This window comes from Zootoca vivipara, chromosome 1 (assembly GCF_963506605.1).
Source record: "Zootoca vivipara chromosome 1, rZooViv1.1, whole genome shotgun sequence".
Taxonomy (NCBI): Eukaryota; Metazoa; Chordata; class Lepidosauria; order Squamata; family Lacertidae; genus Zootoca; species Zootoca vivipara.
Genome location: NC_083276.1, coordinates 99,960,643 through 99,975,642, shown reverse-complemented (window position 1 = coordinate 99,975,642; position 15,000 = coordinate 99,960,643). Strand labels below are relative to the sequence as shown.

The following is a 15,000-nucleotide window of genomic DNA, read 5'->3' as shown; positions in this document are numbered from 1 at the left end:
GGGTAGCGTGGCACCGGAAGTCGCTTCTATGCATGTCCGGACATGTGTAGAAGCGATTTCCGGTGCCACGCTACCCATGTATGGGCACCGAAAATTGGGTGGCGCCGGCACCGGAAGTTGTTTCTATGCATGTCCAGACATGCGTAGAAGTGACTTCCGGTGCCGCGCCGCTGCTGATCCCACATTTTTCAGCGGGAGACCTGGCAGCTATGCCATCCACTCATGGCCCATTTCCATGCCATCTCATGGTCCAGCTGAATAAAAGCTTGCCACACCCAAGGACTCTTTTGACCCAACGGGGAGTGTGGCAAACCCCAATGTGTTGCATCTTCTAAATGATGATGTTGGTGATAAACATTTTTAAACCCATTTCAAATGTCTAAGCACGTCACACAAATAGTCTCAGAGACTACGGTATTTGCACAGTCCTGTAAGGAAAGCCTGTATGATTATACTTATGTTGCTACCCTGATGTGGTAATTGAATGTAGTGCAGTAGAAATCAAGGAACAGGAGTTGAGATCCTGACCCTGGCATATGCTACTGCTGTCTGATCCAATGCTGCTTGGTGGTGGTGCTAGCCCTAACATTGGTCCTCATGATGGAAGCTGGAGTCTAGAAATATTTGGAGGGCACTACCTAAAATACAAACACATTAATCATGGAAAGAGCTTGTGTGGACTTGAGTCCATCAGATATAGTCAGTGCCCCCCCCCCGTCTAAATTCTCTAAATACATGTGACTGGACGCAGTTGTGAACAGTGAGGTCAGAGGAAAATGAAATGCAGGAAGAACAAGCAGCGGCACACCATTAACAAGGACCAACACAAACTTCTGACATTGGCAAACTACTTAAAAAGTCTTTTTTAAAAAGTTGCCCTGATTCAAGACAAAGGTGATAGAATTGAACTTACTCATTTCTCCTCTGAGAAATGGTTGTAAACTAAATTTCAGACCTATGCGTGCTGGACTGTGCTTCTAACATGGTAATGTAACTTACACTACTGTTTGGCAGAAAGCTGTTCCTGATTAGGCAGAGGTCAGCTGGGGGTAGAACAGGTGGGGACGAACACAGTCATTCACTTTGCCTGACATGCCGCAGTCTTTCATGCTTTGCCAAAATATGTGAAAATAATTCAAGTTACTGCAGTCAATTATTTGAGTCATAGTATTAATCTACTAAGCTCCCTTTCAAGTTGGCCTTAAAAGACCAGCTAGATGTTGTTATGAGTGTAAAAATGGGGTTCTCAACCCCATCTTTTGCTTATACGGGAACATGTGTTGTATTTACAGGGAAGAGTCAGGTGGGAGTGGGTGCTTAACCTTCTCTTACCTGTTTCTTCTTTCTGGGAATACTGCTCTTTGGTCAAGGATAGGGATTTTACGGCCCTCCAGGTGCTATTGGACTACAATTACCATTAACCCTGCTAGCATGGTTAGTGATGATGGGAGTTGTAGTCCAACAACATCTGTGGCGTCACAGGTTCTCTATCCCTGCCATATGTTATTTTAGATGTTTTTCTTTTACCAGGGAGTAGGGGATGTAAAAACCAGAAACCAAAGCCTCAGATGGCAGTTTTAGGGAAGAAGACTCTGAAGCATAAGCAGTCTTCATGGTTTCCCATTTATTCTCCCTTTTATTGCCCACCCGCTTCTCAGTAGGTATGGGTCTCAGTTTACTTGGAAAGCAAGTCCCTGCAAGTTCAATGGGGCCTCCTTCCTGGTACATAACACCACTACACAGGTTCTCATTCAAATGTGCATATTTCAAATTGCATTCTTTCACTTGAGGGGAGAATAATTTCAGTTATCCTGATCACAGTAGAAAGCAGTTTTCTTTTTCAGTGTCTTTTCTCATTAATGTAGATATGTTTCTAAGATGAGAAATGATGTTTCTTCTAATTATGGTTACATATAGTTAATTTCCTTTTTAAGAGCTCGGTGTGAAAGGCATTTTCTTTTATAAAGCACACACACAAAAAGTGATACAGCTGATGTTCCTGTTGCCTTAGCAACAGATTTATTTATTAGGGTCTGAAATGACATGAGTTAATATACCACATACCTGCTGATCGGCATACTCTCCTATTTCAGCTCCAGTTGACAATTAAGTCCTGGACAGCTACAGCCAGGGGTTAATGTTACTCATTAGGAGAACTAGGTCATTACTGGGAAATCAAGGCGCTTACAGCAGCATGGATAAAATACAAAATTCAACACCTCGACGAGTGAAGGGTTTTTATGTTAATTAACCTTATTTTCCCTGCATATAAAAAATATTTCATGTATGCATATGACAGAGGATCAATTAATTGAAAAGTAAGCTTTTGCTGACTCCCCACCCCCTCCTCTCCTCTTAGTTGTCTTCATTTCCTTTGGAAGGGTTTCATTATTTTAGGAAAATTCTTATGTCTATATGATGAGTAAAAAGGGTATTAAAATTAAGAAGGGAATCATCATGGAAATCAGCTTTACCACAAGGGAATGGGCAAATAAAAGCCTTGGAAATGAAAATAAATAAGCTTTGCTAATACCTCACCTAAGGAGCAGAATATAAGCCCATCAGAGCTTGGAGATATTCAGAGGTACCACTTTGATTCTCTCTATTAAGCAGTTAGTTATCTGACCTTCAGAAACTGAAATTTTTGAAGAACTAAATTCATGTTGGTGATGGTAAATATCTTGTTTACAGAAAGCTATCTAGTAGGTTTAGCAACACAATGGATTTTTGTTGCTGCTGCTGCTATTTGTGATGCGGCTTTGGTTTCTGGGAATATTAGATATATTTGCCACAAGTTTTATTGAGATCACTGAGCAGGCGTTTTAACTTTTATAAGTCGCAAATGATTTAGTGAAGCTCTCCTTTTATTTACTGTGTTTTCAGCATTTTTCTGTTCCGACACAGAAGAATTTAAGAGGCTCAAAAAGAATTATATTCTCATATTCTTTATATTATACCATTGTCTCCTCAAAAACTTTTGGTTCCCCCCCCCCATCGTATATCTTCTTAAGACCAACAGTCTTAGGTATTTAGAAACTAAGATATGCCTCCCTCATTCATTCTTAAAAGTTGAAACTGATTGCATGCAGAGTGATTCCCCTATGACTTGGTAGAGCACTCTTTCTCCATAGATTTGTTCAGGATTTGTGTAACTTAACTAAGCAGAGAGGGGAAACTGGATTGGGGATATAGAATTTATGTGTACAGGCCTTCCAGTCCCTGGAATTCCCTGGCACATTGCCCTGCCTATTTATGCCCACCAAGAGGTACTGGAGAAACAGGGCACTCTTGATCTATGTGTAGACAAGGATTGTGTTCTAAGAAAATAAGAAGGTTCCCCTTATTGCAGCCATATCTGTTTGGAACATCACAAATTGACCCTGTGGAGATTTATTTGCTTTAGTCAAGATACCCTTTCCTTTTTATGTTTTGCTCTTAAGATACTATATTTCAGATTTCATAGAATTGTAGAGTTGGAAGGGCCCCTAAGGGTTCATCTTATCCAATCCCCTGCAATGGAGGAATCTCAGCTGCTAAAGGATACGTGACAGATGGTCAGAAACCTCTGCTTAAAAACATCTAATGAAAAGAGTTCACCACCTGCTGAGGGTGCCCATTCCACTGCCATACAGCTTTTACTGTCAGAAAGTTCTTCTTGGTGTTTAGACAGAATCTCCTTTCTTGTAACTTGAAGCCATTGGTTCAGGTCCTACCCTCTGGAGCAGGAGAAAACAAGCTTGCTCAATTTTTTGATCTTTAGATACAGCCCTTTAGATATTTGAAGATGGCTATCCTATTTCCTTGTTGTCTCCTCTTTACCAGGCTTAACATACCCAACTCTTTCAGCCATGCCTCATAAGGCTTGATTTCCAGACCCTTGATCATCTTGGTCACCCTCCTCTGCATCCTTACTAAATTGTGCCACCCAGAACTGGGCACAGTACTCCAGGTGTGGTCTGACCAAGATGGTACTATATTGATCTGGACACTATACTTCTGTTGATACCGCCTAGAATAGCATTCGTTTTTTTGCTGCTTCCCCATTCTCCTCTTCAGAGTGTCAGACTATGTGAGTCTTTGCAAGAAACTGTAAAAGCCTAGCATAAACTTCAATATGCATATCTACTTCAAGAAACCTGTTCAGCTTGCTACAATGACTATCAATTAGTGCAGTGGTTCCCAACAGGTGGTCTGCGGACCCCCAGGGGTCCGCGAGCTATGCCAGAGGGGTCCGCAAGATGCTATTAGAATAAAAAGTATATTAAATATATTTCGTATCATAACAGATTTTTTGTTTTGGCCGCTTCCTGCATGAGCAGAGTCTAGCGCAAAACTAGAATTAGATAGAGGCAGTAGTTCTGCTGTATGCCGTTAGGTGGCGCTTTACAAACACTGCTGTTTTGCAAAGAGGCAGCGCGCGCATTCTACTAACGCTCACCTCCCCAAGATGCTTTGCATGCATCGGCTTCATTAGTGCGCTACTGCGCAGGTACCCTGTCTTCTCAATTCCCCTCCTTCCATTCCCCTTTTAGGATTAGGAATTAATGGGGGTCCTTGTCACAATAGCGGATCGATGAGGGGTCCTCGAGAAAATTTAGTTGGGATCCCCTGTTCTAGTGCATATGAAGGCCTCTTTTTCTTTACAGGGACCCCAGTGTCTGTGTCACCCTTTGCTTCCCCTTCCTCTCTCTTCTCTGCCCCCCTCCTCCACCAGCTGTGGGACTGTTTCTGAAGCTACAATGTGAGCTTATATACTGAAACTGAGCGTAGTTAGCTTGTTTCTGAAGCCAGGTCAGGTATCATCCTTTTGACGACTTGCCTTTCTGGGATACACATCTTTACCGTATGGGACAACTGCATATCCCTTTACTGCAGGGGGTTGGACAAGATGACCCTCAGGGTACCTTCCAACTCTACAATTTTATGATTCTACTTATATTTGTTTTTTTCTGAAAATTCCTATGGTGTAAGTTAGCCACAAATCAAGAATGACCTTCTTTGAACCTCAGGATGTACCAGTTTACTCCTCCATGTGGTCTTGGCAAGTAGTATACAGATGTTCCCTACAATTGTATATAATATACGTGCATTGCCTAGAACCCTTCCATAATACATTGCTCTCATACTCTTGCCCTCTCATCTCCCTCTTATTTGTTGCTTCCATCTCTCTTCTTTATACCATGCAACTCCCATTATAATTATTACAGATGTAAGTAATGAAGTATAGGGACCCAGGTGGTGCTGTGGGTTAAACCACAGAGCCTACGGCTTGCTGATCAGAAGCTCAGCGGTTCGAATCCCTGCTACGGGGTGAGCTCCCGTTGCTTGGTCCCAGCTCCTGCCAACCTAGCAGTTCAAAAGCACGTCAAAGTACAAGTAGATAAATAGGTACCGCTCCAAGCGGGAAGGTAAACGGCATTTCCGTATGCTGCTTTGGTTTGCCAGAAGCAGCTTTGTCATGCTGGCCACATGACCTGGAAGCTGTACGCCGGCTCCCTCGGCCAATAACGCGAGATGAGCGCCGCAACCCCAGAGGCAGTCATGACTGGATCTAATGGCCAGGGGTCCCTTTACCTTTAACCAATGAAGTGCTCTCCATAGTTTTTCAGACTACAGTTCCCTTTAACCTTTACAATTGACCATGCATGTTGGGACCAATGGGAATTGGAGTCTGAAGGGGCACCACATTGGGTGTCTCTGGATTATTACTTACATCTGAAGTATTAGGCAATTACTGTACAGAATCGAATCCAAGTTTGTGTCACCGCACCTCCACAAAAGAATCCTGTTTGCAGCTGTCGTCCTATTGCCTCAGACAGAAAGATGTGCACAACATAAGCACATTGCAGCCAGTGGAAAATATATAAGCATAACACAAATGCTTTGTCATCTCTACTAGCTTCTAGTACATTTCTAGGTCCAATTCGAAGTGCTGGTGTGGACCCTGGAGGCCACTAATGGCTTGGGAGCCAGTACATGTATCTATCCCAACTTTGAGATCTTGTTTGGAGGCCCTTCTCTGGATGCCCCTACCCAGTGTTGAGTGGCTACTAGTGAAAGGACCTTTCCAGTGATAGACCCCACCGTGGAATCCCCTCCTTGGGGTAGCTTGCCTGACACCCAGGTTATTGTCTTATTGGCAGCTGACAAACATATGTTATTTTCTGAGGCCTTTTAATGTTTTATCATTATCAATTAATCCTGTGTTCCTTGAGTTTTAAGTTTCATTGAGCACTTCTACTAGCACCGTGCAGAGCAGCTGATTTGTGCCTTTCAATATCACTACATACCATGGCCAATATCTTCCCTCTGTAGCTTCATTTACCTCTGTAAAGCTTCTCCCAGTACGTGAGTTGCAGGGAATTGCAGAACCCTGGATTCCACACCTCACACAAATGTGTAGCCACTGCTGGATACAACATGCTTGATATCCCAAGAGAAGAAGATTGTTGTTGTTGTCAAGAGACGTCCATGAAAACAGACAACCAGAAGATGGGTAGATCAAGGGTCTCACAAGTGGTACAGAAGTTTTGAGGAGCTTAGGAGAAAGGCTTAAAAGCCTACCTGTGTGTTAGGAATCCTGCTTAAAAGCCTGATAAGCTTAGGGGCAGTTGTACGTTAGGGCTAGAGGATTGTGTTCATCCAATTTTGGTTCATTTTTGCTACAAAGGTACTGGAGAGGGGTATATTCTGTTGTGGCCTGGGTTCCCTTCTCCAAGCAGCATAGGACCCAGGTGCTTGGGTGGTGGTTGTCACAGTATCTTAAATGCTATGATGTTAGCATTTGCTAACATCTCTCCTCCTTTATTTCACATGCACTCTGTGTGATCACAACAGAGGATCTGGTTCTAATGCTCCTTGTAGATTTTAATGCTGAGAATGTTGCTAAACTCAGGGGTATTCATGGGGAGAAATTTTCCTAATATACTGGAATTATTGAATGGAACAAAACAGGTATCCTTTCAACTAGCCAACTCCAACTGATGTAAGCAGTGAAGAGCTGACAGCAATGTAATAATTTTTAAAGGAAAAGGAATAGTGTGAATACACCAGCATAGAAAAAAGAGCTTTATATACCGTTAACTGCATATCTATACCCTAACTTCAGCTGGAAATATTAGCTGGAAATAACACTGTGCAGAATTGAATTAACTGGGCTTAGTAATTGATTTCTCTTAGTGTTGGTGTGTTCTTGGATACCACCACACATGCCATGTCCCTTTTCGTTCCTAATAGATTTTCTTGGCAGATAATGGCTTCTTCTCTTGTGCTGTTCACATTAGCATTCTCACCAGAAAATATTAGAATTTGATGCTTCCTTCATGTACCTGTTAATATATTTTTTTTGAAAACCCGCCTCATGCCCAACACACACAGAGAGAGGCTCTGACGTGCATTTAAGAAAGAGATCTTTATTCAGGCAACTAACGGCACAGCAGCAGACACAGAGTTCAAGAGTCATGATTCAGGGGTTCAGAAATCAGGCAAGATGTTCAGAACTGGGCAGAAGCAACGAAAATGTCCCAGCGGTCTCCGTGCCTTGCCTGCCAAGCTTTTAAATGATGTTCTTGCTTGCAAGACTTACTCGCTTTGCAGGCATGTTGGGATTGCAAGCATGTGCTGTTTTGGGGTGGGTGGTTCTGCTCTCATCTGTGAAAGCAACACCTGGTTCTGGCAACAGTGCTGCACCCTCCTGTTCAGGCTGTTGATCAGTACCTGCCACCTATTGAGTTCCTCCCCTCTTGGCTCCCAAAGCCTTCTTCAGCCTCCACGTAGGCACTCTACTCCACACGTAGGTCACGAAAAGGAGCTGACATCCCTGCTCCCCCTGCTGAAGCGACTGAAGCTGGGGTACAACAGGGAGAGCCATAAAATGCTTGGGCACATGGGAACATTGTCTCCTAGTGCAAAGGGCTTTTGACATTGGTGCCACTCATGCCTTTTTATGGAGTTAGGGCATATCAATACAAAAGGCTCCCTCCATTTGTTGCCTCAGTGTAATAAAGAGGGCACTTGGAGCAGGGACTCCACAGAGAGGGCTTTTACATACACATGCATGCAAATACACATATGCACGTGCTCACTGCCCATAAGAACTGTACCGTCATGTGTTTTTTAAAATAAGAACGAATTGTTTTGGTTGACGATCGATCATGGCAGCTACAGTCTTTTAATCCACGTCGATTGGCTGCCCCATGTCCGTAACTGGGTAGTTGGCCATGACAGCTACTCTGTACACAATACTGTTATTTCTGTTCAGGAGATCATCAGTGGTTTTCACAAATTATAGAATAAACACTGTATTTTAACTTTAGAGTAAGAAGCAGGATTTGCTTCTCTCCTACCTTTGATACCTTTGGAAATAAGCAAACTCTGGAGATGTGATGAGTGATAAGATTAGCCCCCCCCCACTCTTATGAGCTGCAGGTATGTTCGAATACTGTCTACCTTATTAGCCGAAGACCAATATGCCTCTACCTGAAAGGGAGGTTTTCTTGTTTTATTTACTGATACTGAGAAAGGTGCATTGGTTAGGCGCTACGTGTTTGAAAAACAGTATTAAGCCTGCCTCTTCCCCCTGCCACCTCCCCGTTTTGCATTTTCTGTACCAGTGAAATACTAGAAAGCTCCTTTGTTAAATGTTTTAAGAAGATTAAGATTGACCTTTTTAATATTGCTTTTAGCTCAGCTTATTTATAACCCTTTCAACATACACAATACCTTTAGAGATTTGCACGCGTGTCAGTTATGTATGAAATTATATTGTATCATGATGTACCCTAAGAGACTTCATTTAGTGAAAAGCGAGGGTGGGGAAATGCTCCCCCCCCCCTCTGATTACAAAGGCTACAGTCCGACGCGCACTTAGGAGTAAATCCCTGAAATGCATGGGTCTTACTTTCTAATAAATATGGTTAGGATTGGGCTGTAAATTTCTCTACTACATCTATATTCGAATTCGTACAAATTTGTCTTCCGAGAGAGAACAAGTGGAGAGTTTGTGGTGGAGGAATGTTTACGGTACGTACTTTCTGAGCCCTGCTAGACTTGCACTGGACTGGCCCAGGCAGAATGTGAGGGGTGGCTTTTTTATCTCTGTCCCCTTCTTTCCACCTGGTTTGTTTTCCCTGCCCATTCCCTAGCAATACCTTGGTAGTTATTTTGACCAGCATATTTTTTCTCCCCTGGAGGCATTTCTTGAGACTGAGAAGACCTTGAATATGGTGTATCTAAAGTTCCCCCTGCCCTTATAGACTGGATTGCCCCATTTTGGACCCCACCACTCTCAGAACAGAGAGAGCAGGTTTGCAACAGCAGCTGGGTTTTCTGCAGCCACATGGGGGCCCACTGTGAATCCCCCTCTCTGGCCACCAAAAGGAGGTCTGCAATGTCTCGTTGCCACCAAGCCACTCTCCAAAAGAGGATAGCATTGCTCCATAAAGGATCAATAAATCAGTCATGCAGGGAAACATCCCTCCTGGTTTCTGAACAATGCAGCAGCTCTCCCTGAACTTGCAAGGAGATCTATAGGACACAGTGTAGTGGCCTTGGTACATTTCTCATCCTGTTCTGAGTACTCCTTTTATGTTTTTGAAATTGCCTTCACATTTCCTTGGTGTCGAGTTATCTTGGTTTTTCAACAACCGGACATGCAGAACCACTTGTTTTGCAGGGTCCATGTAGTCAGAAGGAATGGGCTCCTATTCTAAGATGTGATTCATTATAGTTAAGGCAGTCCTGGCAGAGTCGCCTTCATTTCTTCTTCTTCTTCTTTGTAACCTCCAAGGAAAGAAACAACATAGCTTTTCTAGGCAGCCTTACCTAGTTCTGAGCTTGTACAACTTGCCCTAATTGTACAACACCCTACATAGATCTACTTAGTTATATTTTAATCGCCACTGCTTCTTTTTGCACCTTTATTGAAATGTGTTCTTTTTCCTCCCTCCCTCACGAAAAATAAAATAAAATTGGATGAAAGAAAGTTTGTTACGTGTTTGTCTCTGTGGTGTCATAGAACTGTGCACTTTTATAGTATAGGCACAATTTTTAAAAATCGGCTTTCCCCCTTCCCTCCTCTTCCGGCTTTTTGTAAAATATCTGAAACCCGACTACATTTTTCATCTCTTTATCTGTGATAGCTTTCAGTTTGTCACCTTGCTTCTTAAAATAAGTGCCCCCAAACCGAAACAACTGTTCCTTTTTGAGATATTTCCAAATCCTGAACCATATATGTCTTTTATCACCTTATGATGATGATACAGTCGGGCCTTGGTTTTTGAACAGCTTAGTTCTCAAACGTTTTGGCTCTCAAATGCCGCAAACCTGGAAGTGACTTTTCTGGTTTGTGAACAATTTTGGAAGACGGAACGTCCGACGGGGCTTCCACATCTTCCTATTGGCTGCAGGTGCCAATGTTTTGGTTGCCGAATTTTTGGGAAGTTGAACGGACTTCCGGAACGGATTCCATTCAACTTCCAAGGTATGACTGTACTTGACATTTCTGTATTATTTTGACCAAAGTACTGCAAATATGTCACCTCAGAAATCCTTACAATTGCCCGTTAATACAGTCATTATTATTGGCTCAGTATTGGCCCTGAACAGGGATGGAAAACCTGTGGCCTTCCCGATGATGTTGGACACCAGTTGCTGTCAGCAAGTGGTCAGAGAAGATGATAGTTGCAGTCCAATAACATCTGGAGGACCAGATCACTACTTTGCAAAACTCTACAAAAGCTCTCGGTGCCTGAAGCGACACTGGATTTGGCTTCCCAGAATTTTACATTTGGAAACAGCCTCTATAAATACAAATATATTGTTGTGATTCTAGTCTTTTCTCTTGGCAGTGTAAAAAGTTGTTGAATTATCAGTACTTGTGTCTCCTTTTCTCTCTCTCTCGTTACAATCCTACTGAATCTTCAGGGTGTACAGTTGCAAAGCATATCGCAAGGCATTCCTTTTTATTACTGGAAACACACACAAGCTGGAAGATGTACAACTTGTTGATGCTAATTCTGTATATATATATATTTATAGCAATCCCATTCTTTAGACCTTACAGCTTCTGATTTGAAAACCTGGGAAGGTGATGTTTAATTAGGAGATCTTTGTTTGACATCAGATAACCAAAAATATTGACTGACTTGGAAATTAACACATGCAGAGATACAGATGCCATTTAGCATGAGATTTCTCAAGTGATATAATTATTAATACTTCTGATAGTTATTATGAGATAAACCGGCATATTCATTCTTCGTAATTAGCCTATGAGGGCAATGCACCACTTCTACCACTAGACTGTCATGTTTCCTATAACTTGAGAATAAATATGGTAGGAGTTTCTAAACAAAAACAAAAAAAAATGCTTGAAGCCAGGGCATCTGGTTTACTTCTGGGCGAAGAACGGTGATTTAAAACAGAGCAGTTAGATCAAAAGGCAAAATATACCTTCAAACGGGTAATCGCTCATTGTACTATTAATGTAAGTAGCCAGATTGTAGGAAATGATGTTCGTTTTCAGCATGTTTAGGTTTTGTCTAGATGGCACCTTCCCACACAGTTGATTTATGGTTTAGTGCTAAACCAGAAATGGAGGCAGAGTGGGGGGCTGGTGGGGGCTGAGTGAGACAAAGGGAGTGTTGCAGAAAAGAGGTACCAATGTAAACTTAAATTCCTTGTAATATTATCATTTGAACTATGCCACCCAGTCTTTCTTTCCCAGTCTCTCTTCTGCCACTTGAGCTATCAGGAATCAGTCACATTTGGTATGTGCACACAATTGTAAGCAATTTCTTTCTATTATAATAGAGGAATATTGGCTTTCTGAGGCCCAGTCTTAATTACCAATCCACCTTAAAAATGCTTGTGTTGGAATGTGTAAAAAGCTATACTGCCAGCAAAATCACAAAGCACTAGTCTGCTGGAGTTAAAAGAGCTGTGCAGCCTGATCCTATGCACACTTGCTTGGAAACAAATCCCACCGAGTTCGATGGGACTTAGTTGATATAATAGAACTGTAGCCATTGTAGAGGGATAACATAGCTGCAAATGCTTAGGGCGAGCTTTAGTAAAGTACTGAAGCTCAGTCCTAAGCACCGACAGCCATGTTATCCCTCTACAATGGCCGTTTAAGGCTATTTTGCAGTTTTTTGCAGTTTGTTTTCACTGGCCAAACAACATAATAAGCAACCTAACTATTCTCTGTACCAAAGCTTGTCCTTACTTCCGGGTCATTTTAAAAGTGAGTTTCCTGAAGATGCAAATGATTAGGCATCGGTGGAAATCTGCTGCAGTATGAGTTTACACTAAAAACATGTCCTGGTCCAGGGCAGAAGCTTTTTCAGAGCCAATTCATAACTTGTTTCTTTGCAATGATTCTGAAGTTGAATCGTATGCAAGATAAGCCTGGCATAGCTTCAGCATATCAAGGTGGGAGCGCTCTCATTGACTGCTGTATGTGCCAGCAGTCTCATAGGCAAACAGTAGGGGCCCAGTCAGAGTGAAGCCTAGTATAAGTGTGTTCCACTCTCCATGAAAGCTCTTGCTTTGGGTCAGCTTCAAAAATCACTTACCTCTTGGAATTTCTGCAAAGGCTTTCCTCTGACATGAGTTGCCATTGTATTATACTGTGAGCTGGTTTGGAGGAAAGTTCAACAAATGGTTTTCTTTTCTTTTCCCCAGCTAAAATATCCCAAAGGGTGTTTATCTCCATAACATGTTACGAGGGGTGGGGGAGTGCTTATAAGCAACTTTACTTGGAAGTATGTCTCACAAATTTCAGAGAAGCTTTCTTCCAAGTAAGGGTGATTAAAATTGCAGTCTGCAATTGGACATTCTGCAATAGACCTGGAATGCCGTGCAAATGTTGCTCTGATAAAATGCAATGTTTTCTATAAATAAACAGTCCAAAAGTCAGGGTGCACTTTGTTTTACTTCAAGGGAACACGATAAGGATCCCGAAAGTTTCTTTCAAGTGCTGCTGAAAATGAAAGCGATGGGCCTCAGTTTTCATGTTTCTGTCCTTGGAGAGACCTTCACCGATGTTCCAGGTATTTATTTGTTTTTCAATCTCTACATTTATAGATATCACAACAGGCAATTTTGTAATGTTTTTTTTTCCTGAAAGTGAGCAGTTGGGTAAAAGTGGGAACTAGCAGCACAGTGGTAAATTAAATATGTATGTATAGAAAAGTTAACAGCAATTGTTTTTTGTTGAGAGCGGCTAGCAACTGCATCCTCTATACTGCTCTAACTGTGAGGAAATGCCAGTGAACTCCATGGGACCTACTGTATTTTTTTGTCTATAACATGACCCCATGATATAAGACGACCCCTATTTTGGGGAGCTCTTGCTTACTTAGCATATTAACCCGTGTATAAGCCAACCCTCAATTTATCACACAAAAAATATTCAGAAAAAAGGTCTTATACACTGGAAAATACGGTACCTTCTGAGTACATACAAAAATTTGTTCCATACATGCATATGAAATTGCAGTGTAGGTGGCTTGTTGAGTCAAGGTTCTGGAACCCCAGTATAGTCAATATCAGGTGCTTTTGCATACATAAACAGATTTAATACCCAACCTATGGTGCTCATCAGTCATCTTGATAAAGACTGGGATCTTTCTCTTTTGATCTCTTTCATTTGCTATGTAATTTGTGCCTCTGTCCTGCCTTTAGCTCGGGGGGGGGGAGAGTTGTGTGTGGTGTTGTTGCCTTTTTTGTACATGTACCAAAGAGATACCAGGAAGAGCGATTCCATTTCAATCTGATGTAGCAGAAAAGTGGTTCTCATTTCAGAACATGGATCTAGACAGCAGCCTAATATCATATTATAATAATAAAACTTTCTATGTGGTCATTCTCCACATGTTTACAGTGGTACCTCTCATTGCAAACTTAATTTGTTCTGGAGGTCCATTCTTAACCTGAAACTATTCTTAACCTGAGGTACCACTTTAGCTAATGGGGCGTCCCGCTGCCGCACGATTTCCATTCTTATCTTGATGTACAGTTCTTAACCTGAGGTACTACTTCTGGGTTAGCGGAGTCTGTAACCTGAAGTGTTTGTAACCCAAGGTGTTTGTAACCTAAGGTACCACTATATTTTATTGAATTGGTCATCTGCACACAAAAAAACACATTGGGCGGGGTGGGGGATCCAAGTAAATAAACCTAGAAGTGTTAGAACAACCATAGTAAGTGTCTTTGGAGATCAAAAACTTGTTTTAATTAAAAAAACTTGTTGTGTATCTGTTTTTAGGTACTACACAGTCATACCTTGGAAGTCAAATGGAATCCGTTCTGGAAGTTCGTTCGACTTCCAAAACTTTCGAAAACCAGATTGTGGCTTCTGATTGGCTGCAGGAAGCTTCTACAGCCAATTGGAAGCCCTGTCAGACGTTGGGCTTCCAAAAATACTTCGCAAACCGGAACAGTCACTTCTGGGTTTGCGACGTTCAGGAGCCAAAACGTTCGAAAACCGAGGTATGACTGTAGGTTCTCCAAAATTGGTGAGTTGCCTAGAGAACTCTAGGTGTAGAATAGCTATATATGGTAAATAAATAACAGAGCAATCCAACCCCCTTATTTCCTTATGCTGGACAGGGGTTGCACAGGGTGAGTGTGTCTGTCCTCTGGCTTCCACTGGTTGGGGAGCTCCATAGATAAGAAGCACCCCAGTGCACCCACCCAAATGATAGAAAGGTGGTGGTAGCTAGTGGAAACCTCCAAAATGGGGCATTTTGGGGGGTGGGATGAATCTATACAGGATCCAGTGGATCCTAAGTCATTCCTGCCACCATCACATGGTGATAACAGGCCTTTTCACTGCACCAGCCTGAAAACTGGCAAAGCAAAGGACCATTTTTAACTTGGCCCTCAGCTTTCTATCCTGGCTGGTGCAAGCAGTGAGACTGTGCATGTGGGCTCCATCAAGCCCTGCCACTGCTTGCCACGGGTTAGGATAAGTAAATAAAATGTGAAAGACTTGGG

At 42.2% G+C, this 15,000-nt stretch overlaps 1 protein-coding gene across 11 annotated transcripts in view; it reads left to right on the top strand.

Annotated features, from left to right (window-relative positions):
• The window catches only part of GTDC1 (glycosyltransferase like domain containing 1), a 340,919-nt gene that overhangs the window by 158,219 nt on the left and 167,700 nt on the right, over positions 1-15,000 (top strand). For all 11 annotated transcript variants that reach the window (XR_009558256.1, XR_009558255.1, XR_009558254.1 and 8 more), the window contains one exon: positions 12,943-13,052. Coding sequence is in view for 7 of the 11 variants with exons in the window: in XM_060279574.1 (XP_060135557.1) it covers positions 12,943-13,052 (110 nt within the window). In the remaining 4 variants the exon portion in view is untranslated. The remainder of the gene's footprint in view (positions 1-12,942; positions 13,053-15,000) is intronic.